Here is a 9,060-nt window from a genome sequence, read left to right as displayed (position 1 = left end):
GTTCCCAAAGCAAATTTATTAGAATTTTAACTGACCTAATAGAGTATTTCAGCTCAAAGAGGGAACTAATATAAAACATATACAACTTTGAGAAGCCTCTCACAATACAAAAAATTGAACAAGAAATGTGAAAACTGGATGACGGTATATATAATATTACCTCTGTGTTCAATTTAATCGGCTTTCCCGGCTCAGAATTTATGGACTGAATCAGCAGCATTTGCAGCCTCATGAATATTCTCACAAATACATAAAGTTTATATTACATGCCTGTGTGACGTCCCTTTGATCCGAGCAGAACTTATCTTTTTTTTGATGATCTTGACTGTGCCCGACCATCACCAGCTGTATGTTTCTTTCTTCTCGGAGCACCACCAGCAGCAGTGTCCACCAATGGGCCAGACCAAGTTTGGATAGATGATTTTGAATACGAGAAGTGTGTAGAACTGAATGGAATTTCAGAAGTATCAAAAACAGGATCGATATGATGTGAAGAACCCAAAGGATAGCCAAGTGTTCCATCTTGGTGCGGAGGAGGAAATTTTTCACTCTTGCTCTTTGCATTTGCATGTGTTATTAGACGCCTCCTCTGGAATAAGAAGTACCATAAAAATAGTTTTACAATACTATTCAATTGGAAGTAAACACCAATGGCTTTAGTTGTGAAGTTTGATAATAAGGGCCTGAAAGCGGACTAAAAACTGCAGGGTGAGAAGCATTTATAACTTACATATTCTGAATTGTGTGTGTGTGTGTGTGAGAGAGAGAGAGAGAGAGAGAGAGGAACCATGTACACAAGGGTCAAATCAGCAAGAACGGCTGAAAACAAAGTTGTTCTAATCTACATCCCAGAACTTAAGGATGCGTTTGGCAAGTGGGATGAGACACAAAATTCCCATCTCATCTCATGTATTTAGTGTATGTTGCTGACTAGTTAATTTGATAATTACTCAACGCCTACCCAGGCACATCCTTTATTTGTTTCATATTCTTGCCTTTAATTTATTTACCAATCAAAAAGTTTAATCTGATAATTAAATGCTTACTAATAAAAAAATATAATTAAATCCTTGGTTCGGATGCTATAATGTTAGATATGATGTATCTTGATCCCAGCATAAAGTTATGTCCTGCAATCCATTGTTAGTAGGTCAAATACTAGTCAATTGCCACATAAGTCCATACACATCAAACCTAGGTGGGTCAACGACAGTTTATCCACTTTATTTACCAATGATATGTGAGACATTCGAATGTTGGCAAGGATGGTGTTTCCTATAAAAACATATTCCTTATTTCCCTGATCTGCCATTGACTGATATTGAAAAAAACTCTCGTATTGTTTCTAACTGTTTGTTTACGTATTTATTTATGCATCTCAAATTGTTCGCTTATATAGATGCTCGTATGCACTTCACCAGTTAAAATTTGGGGCATCATTACTTATAGCGAAAAATGACAACAAGAGTTTGTTCATAAAATAAACTTAGACTGAAAATAATTTCCCCTTGTTTTGGAGGCTTCCCCATTTCGCATCATTCCACCCCACAAAGACTGTAAGATGCAGTAAGTGGTATGCAACTTCGTCTTTGTGAACCAGGTCAGCCATTCCAGACATCTAGCAAGCTCATATTATGAGTTCCCAAAGGTTCAAATTTATTTCCTTGCTTCAAACAACAGCATGGTTCAGCCCACACCAACTTCCTCCTCATTGGTATGGAAGTCAGTTGCTCCTTTTTCACTTATATTATGCTAGGTAATGACCATAATAGGCACCCGTATTGGTGTTGGTGGACAATACGCTAACAACAGGCTCTTTTGTTTTCAAGGGATCTGCGAGTGTTTGAAATTGCTTTCCCTGAGAAGCACAGGGGAAAAGAGGAAGGAGGGAAAAGGAAGACATAGTGTCAACCATGGAGATCCACAGGTTTCTCCACATGCATCTACCTAATCGACCAATAATCAAAGAAATCTGAAAATGTTCCTTAGTTTTGAAGGTAACATTTTCTTTGCCAAGCAACCTAATCCATTAAATATCATGGAAAGTTATCTGGCCAGAAAACTTATTCTATCTGTAAATATGACTGGGCCTCAGCAACAATGTATTGTTGACTTACAGACAAAAAAAAAAAAAAAAAAAGCTAGAAAGATACATACATACATATACATATAAAAAATATATATATATTTGCCAAAAGAGGAAACTTATCTGACATACATCAAGATTGGCTTGAAGCTCAGCATTTGCTTCTGGAGCAGGAATTCCCCTTGCAGCTCGATCACGTTGACGAGATCTTCTCACACCATCTGCATTAACTTTACCAGCAGCTCTCAATCTATATACACGAAACTCATTTAAGGTTAGAATTGGGGAGTTTTGGGGGCACACCGGGGTTGTAGGTGAAGAAAATAGAATATGTCATTACTATATATTTAGACAATCATACACTCGTGTTTGCTAAAAAATAGGAGTGCAGATGAAGAGAATAAATTTTCAAATGATCTAGAAACTAATACAAAGAATTTACTTTGCATATCGAATTATTAGCTCTTTTGCAATGTGTACCCAAAACTATGAATAAATGGTGGAGGTAGTTCAGGGTGAGAAATGTATTATTCCCAATCAATAAACTGATACGAGAAGAAATGGCTAATAATTGAGGCATTATCAGAACAAAAAAATAAAATCTTTCATCAGATTAGGAAATCTCGATGAAAAAACCATGGTGCCTTAGAACTTACTATAGAGGTACCAAAATTGATTTACATATGAAAATTGTTGCAGAATTTTGCAATGCTTGTACTTTGTTCAATTCCTCACACACATTGCCTGATGGTTTTTCAGAAAGTTGGACAGCACTTCATAAAGAACACAAACAACATTATAAAAGCTTAACAACCATGCACTTCGAGAATTCAACCGAAATTAAAATTGATTGAAGTTATCTACCTTCTAGCTTCTTCATCTCGTAGCTTAGCATCCATCTCCTTGCTGGGAGGATATTTGGGAAGGCTAGAAGGCTCACATGCATATGGTTTGGTTGTGAAAAACTACCCCAAAAAAGAAAACACGCTGTCACATATACAATAATAAATAGAGGATCTCTATGTATCTTTACAGGTAAAAGTATCGAATACTATTTAAAAAAAACAAATACTATTCTAGAAAAGAACAAATTATTGCTTCAGCTAAAGAAAATGCCCATTTAGGCATGTGAATAAGCTCAAGTCAACCAAACTCAAATCAAGAATGAATGGCCAAATACTCTCTTTTTTTTATAAGTAAACAAGAATTTATTTGATGAAATAAATAGGCACGGCCAAATACTTGTCTTGGCTAGGCTTGGATCAGCTCATTTGCATCCAGCCATTGATCCATGACCTTTTTTTTTTTTTTTTTACCTGTGTTGACTTAAAGAAGAAAACAAATTGAGAATGGAGAAAAGACTTGATGCAACTAGATTACTCCAGGGCACACACTACAAATATAATCTTGATGCCAGGAAAATCAGATTACGTTCAAGTAGCCAAAATAGTTTTTAGACCCTTAAGTTCATCTATCCAATACCAAAGCTTAGCAGTCATTATTGAAAGCATTTTGTAGTTCATAGTATTTTAGATTTTCTCAATAGATAATAAGTGTAGAGCTTTTAGTTGTCATTACTCATTACAAATTAATAATTGAAACAAACCTCGAACAGAAGATGGTTAAATTAAAAAGAACGTCAAAAGGAAGTTAATTATGAAAAAAAGTGTATGTTTCCCCCAGAGATTCACATTTTCCAACTACCACCTCTAATAATGGATGTCGCAACAGTCACAGGAAAAAGGTGAGAACATTTTTAATGCATTCCATATATATATATATATATATTATCACGCTTATCATTATGTCAATCAGATGTTATACCTCATCTTATGCATTATTTTTAGGCATGTACATGATGAAGCTTTTTTTTAATAAGTAATCAAAGATATCTTGAAACATTGATATTCTTGAGCAAACCCGCCATAGAAAAGCCAACATTGAAAAGAAAATAGTAGTTAAAAAAGGCAAATAAGAATATTAAATATAGTTAAATGTAAAATCTCACTTCACCGCATTGATAAAAGGCTGATTAAGAAAGATTAAATATATTAGTTGAATGTAAAATCTCACTTCACTCCTCAATGCAGCAGTAGCAGTCTGACGTTCAGCTGGGTCAATTGCAAGGAGGGTCTCAATTAGTGGTAAAGATGATGGTGAAAAATCTTTGAATGTCTCTGCTATGCATCGCTTGTACGATTGTTGCGGCTTAAATATGGTTGCATGCGGCAACTTTGACTTTTTCCAATACCCTTCAGATGGAGAACCACAGAGTTTAAATATCTTGTGAAGCTGCTCCACCTGAGTAACATATGCAACAGCATAAGCAAGTGTTGGTTACGCAAGAAACTTCAAGCAACGCCAAGAATGCAACAAATCTACCAACCCCCAATATATTAATGAGCCCAACAAAAGCATCATAAAGCTATTGAAGGAAGCAATAAAAGAATTTATAAAATGTATTCCAACATCAAGTGGTTACCTCTGTGCGACCAGGCATGATAGGCTTCCCAGCCAACAACTCTGCTAAAATGCAACCAGCACTCCAGAGGTCCACACCTACACCATAATCAGTAGCTCCAAGAAGAAGTTCTGGAGGTCGGTACCATAAGGTAACCACCCTACTGGTCATAGGCTGCTTGTGATTAGGATTGAAGATGGAAGCCAATCCAAAATCAGCAATTTTAAGTACTCCTTCATTGTCAAGTAAAAGATTTGACCCCTTTATATCACGATGCAGGACATGGCGTTTGTGACAGTGTTCAAGCCCAGATAATAGCTGATGCATGTAACATTTGACCTGCCATATCAATAATATAATTGAGATAAGAAAACAACCTCTTCAGGATAACTGGCCAACTGACTAACAGTTATTCGAGGCAAATATATCTTCAACTAGTCCTAGCAAAAACTGGCAAAATAAGATTGCTAATACCTGAGATTCTGTGAACTTAATTCCAGGGCTTGCAGCAAGGCCAGCCAAATCATGCTCCATATATTCAAATACAAGGTACAAACTACAGGACATCCTCGACGTCACAAGACCTTCCAATTTTACTACATTGGGATGATCTAAACGGCGCAGGATGAGAATCTCTCTGGCCATGAACTTTACACTCTCCGGCTCCAAATTGTCAAACCGTACCTTCTTCAATGCAACAATCTTCCCCGTCAAAGCATCCCTGGCTTTGTAAACATTACTGTATGTGCCTTGCCCGATCTAATAGTCATGATAGATACGAGCACGACTTTAACGACTGAGACATCCATACCTTCTTACTTTATCAGAATAAAAAGATTCCTAAATTAACCATCTGGCATTAAATTATTCGAGTAAAGCACATTCCTAATTTTTTTTAGGACAGAGTTTATTTAACGAAATCCAAACGACGTGAATGAAACAAAAGACCAATAATTTTGCTGCCTTCTTTCCACACATTTTCTCGCCAAAAAAAAAAAACCACTTCAACTTATACATCAGACAAAAGAACCCAAGTACTAGCAATCGAAGGGATTACCTTGTCGAGCTTCTCGAAGGTGTCGGCCCGCCGGGGCGTCCAGCCATTGATAGCTTCTCCAGCGACCGCGGAGAGCCAAGATGGCCAGCCAGCGGCAACCTGCTCGCCTTGCAAGTGCTTCGGCGGATTACTCAGCCGCGGATTTGGCCTCGGCCTCGAAGACCTTTTCCGCGGGCGCGCACTCTTATCCTCCTCGTCATTGTCCTTCCGATTGCCACCATTCTGAGCCTCCCCAACCTCAAACTCAGTTTTCTCAGCCCTGACCTCCTCCTGCTTTCTCTCCTTTTCTACAGAGATCGGCTTCGCGGACACCTGTCTCCCAAAGACGCACCCCATTCCCCCTCTCTCATCGACTCATCCTCTTACCACATTCCTCCCCTCACTTTCTCTCCATCCAAACAGAACCTCTCTAACCAAAGAATCACATACACGCGCACACAGAGAAACCCTAATGGGAGAAAAAAGGGAGCTAGATTCGATCAAAGAATGTGCATACGCTAATTGAAGAGACCGAAGCTTTTTCGAGACAAAAGGAACGGAAAGCAATGATTCGGAGTTGCCCACAAACAGTGGCACAGTCAAACAAATCAAGCTATAATCACACAACAACAACAACAAACACTCCCTTTGGTAAAGCAGAGAGGAACAGCAAAATAAAATAAAACTAGCTTTTTGTGCATCCCTCTGTGTGTTTTTCTTCTATCTGTTTTGGGACGGAGGATCTCAGTTAGCACAGTGGGCTAGCGCCCAGTTGGACTTTCCTCGGATTCAAACATCCCTGTAGTAGTAAGAGGATGTTTGGAGAGAGAGAAAATAAAAAAGGAGGAATATTTATGGAGATCTCCCACTCTCTCTCTCTTTCTGGTCTTTGTATATTTTGACTGATGTGACCAAGAAGCTATACGTATTACGTAGGACGCGCGAGTGAAGTTGTCTTCCTCATGTTGGGATAGCGAAGGTGGGGGTTGGGATTGAGTGGTATTTTGTAGGGGAAGCTTCCATGCGTGTTCTGTCAAAGTCCAATAAATTGTCGCCACGTCGAAGAAAGCACGCGACACTGTACGGTGTGTCGTAGTTCCGTTTTCTTGTTTTAATGTGGCGAAATGTAATTGGCTGTTGCGTGTGGAAGTTGCCGTGGGTTCCACACTCAAGTCTCCAAACCAAAAAACAAGAGAAATATAATAATACCAATGGCAATGGCGTCCAGTTTTGCTTTGCAGTTTATCTTCAATTTCTGCATTTCCTTTTTTAAAAAGTTATGTTTTTTGTCATTATTTTCACAATTATTTTCGTCAATTTATCTAATTATTATAATTTTTTAAAATTTTTATACAAAATAAAATATATAATTCAACTTTATCAGATTTTATAACAAAAATAATATTAAAAAAATATATTCTAACGATATTTTATTCATCTTTCAATTTTTATTTCAACTCATCTCATCTCATCTGTAAAAACAAACGAGCCATAACCTTTGATTTTGAAATTTGACCCACTTCATACTTACTATAATTAAGACATTCTATTTTTTAATTATATTATATCAATTATTGATACCATACATAAGAGATAACAAAATAATAATAATAATGATAGAGAAATATTTTAATTATAAATAAATACTGCAAAAACTAACTTATAAACTAGCATAGTTTGATCTGATATGCTAGATTATAAAGTTATTTTTACTGTAAAGCATATCTAAAATATCATATTAAGCTATCAATTTATGAATTTATTTTTATATAATTTCTTTACAGCTGGAACACTTCTCATATTATTAATAATGGCATGATTTTACTTTTTTATTTTTTTAAAAAAGAAAAAAAAAAGAAAATTTCCCAAGTTTGTTTTGATTTTTAACCTTCTCTTACCTAACTTCCATTAAACCTAACTTCCATTAAACCTAACTTCTGATTAATAGTACAATGGTTTTAAAAAAAAAACCAAAAGGGAGAGGAAAAGGGAGAGATATATTGAAAAGTTACCAAATACAATGATGGATATATTCTATCTTTAACAAAGAAGAAATTATTGTTAAAAAATAATAATTTTTTAAAAAATGAAGAATAATGTAGCTAAAGACTTTTGAAACCTCATTAAGGTGAAGCATATATTATGGAGTAGCAAATGTGGGTGCTGACATGGCAATTAATGGAAATAATTTGACTTGCTTTTTGAAGGAATTAGCAAAATAAGTGAGATTTTGTAGCATCATTAACCCACTACCCATCTATAATTAATAAAGATTTTTGAGTTATTGAAATGACAGACAGACAGAGACTTCAGAAACAAGGTTGTTATGGTAGGTGAGCTTCTGTTGACAAGTGGGATGAGACACAAGCCGTAATGTGTTAGTTTAGATGTTAATGTCTGAATTTGCATAAGAAGTCAGAATGGAGGAAAAAACTATCTCGAGTTCCCGTTGATGATTCGGATTTTATTACAATGGTCTTTACGTTCATCTATTAAATAAATATTAAATAAGTAAATATAAATAAATAAATAAAAATATAGAGATTTACGTGATTCAATATAAAGCATACATCTACGAGTTGTTTGAGAGTAAAATCTACTATAATAGATGTTTTTACAATCTCTTATGGCCTTATATATCACACAATACAATAGAAGAATTTAGAAAAGATCTTTCGAAATTGTTGGGTGCGGTGGAGTTTGAGTTTAGGGAGTTTTTGTATAGAAAGCTTGTGGAGAGTTCCTCTGTTTTATGGAAGATTTTCTCATATATATAGAAGTCTATTTCTTTGGAGTGATTGTCTTGTGAAGTCTTTTCTTTTTAACAGTCTGAGTTCATTTCTTTTTAAGAGTTTGAATCCACTTGTCTTATCTCTAATTGACTTTATCTCTTCACTTGATTTTCGACCTTATTTTGAGACTAAATTATAAGTTACTAATTTGACTACAGTGAATTTGATGAAAATTTACAAAGAAAACATTGGAATGACAATTTAGAAGTTTAAGTAGCGGCGATTAGTACAGAAAGATGGATAATGAGTATCTTGTTAAAACAAAATATACTTCAATATGTAACTTTATGGGACCTCCAAAACGGTCCTAACACGTTACAAAGTTATAAAATTTACAAGTTTTGAAAATTTCTAATTACTTTGGAGACGATCTTACAATCAATCCCGTATAGTTTAAAGAACCTATGATTAAATAATTATTAGATAATTCTGAAATACGGACATGTATCGCCAAAGAATAATATTTATGTAAAAAATTTAATTACATGTCGTCACGTGATTGGACGGAGTACCACATTATCTGTACTCTTGAAGTATTTAATAATTTTTTTACACGAATTATTACCATATTACTTGACTAAACGAATATTTCTCTCTCTCTCATTCTCTCTCACGCAATTTTGATGTTAAGATTTCTGAGCATGGCATAATAGAATTATTCCATTTAAGTTGAAATAAATAGTAT

General features: G+C 35.4%; 1 protein-coding gene across 1 annotated transcript; it reads right to left on the bottom strand.

Moving 5' to 3' along the window:
• Positions 1 to 6,484, bottom strand: LOC121246743 (probable serine/threonine-protein kinase At1g54610). The gene is made up of 7 exons (XM_041144994.1): positions 5,605 to 6,484; positions 5,022 to 5,306; positions 4,569 to 4,886; positions 4,160 to 4,387; positions 2,951 to 3,051; positions 2,219 to 2,336; positions 1 to 589 (listed from the first exon to the last, which is right to left on the bottom strand). Exons 1-7 carry the CDS (start codon positions 5,938 to 5,940, stop codon positions 302 to 304), a joined length of 1,674 nt encoding a protein of 557 aa, XP_041000928.1. The 5' UTR covers positions 5,941 to 6,484; the 3' UTR covers positions 1 to 301.
• Positions 6,485 to 9,060: the final 2,576 nt, after the last annotated feature.

Source organism: Juglans microcarpa x Juglans regia, chromosome 1S (genome assembly GCF_004785595.1).
Source record: "Juglans microcarpa x Juglans regia isolate MS1-56 chromosome 1S, Jm3101_v1.0, whole genome shotgun sequence".
Classification (NCBI taxonomy): Eukaryota; Viridiplantae; Streptophyta; class Magnoliopsida; order Fagales; family Juglandaceae; genus Juglans; species Juglans microcarpa x Juglans regia.
The sequence above is the reverse complement of the archived record's forward strand: the minus strand, read 5'-3'. Positions and strand labels throughout refer to the sequence as shown.

Excerpts from the sequence above, each read along its gene's own strand:
- LOC121246743 (XM_041144994.1), bottom strand. The coding sequence starts at position 5,940 with ATGGGGTGCGTCTTTGGGAGACAGGTGTCCGCGAAGCCGATCTCTGTA. Across the intron at positions 5,307-5,604 it reads CCTTCGAGAAGCTCGACAAG|ATCGGGCAAGGCACATACAG; the intron begins GTAATCCCTTCG and ends CATGACTATTAG. Across the intron at positions 3,052-4,159 it reads CTGCTGCATTGAGGAGTGAA|TTTTTCACAACCAAACCATA; the intron begins GTGAGATTTTAC and ends TTTTTGGGGTAG.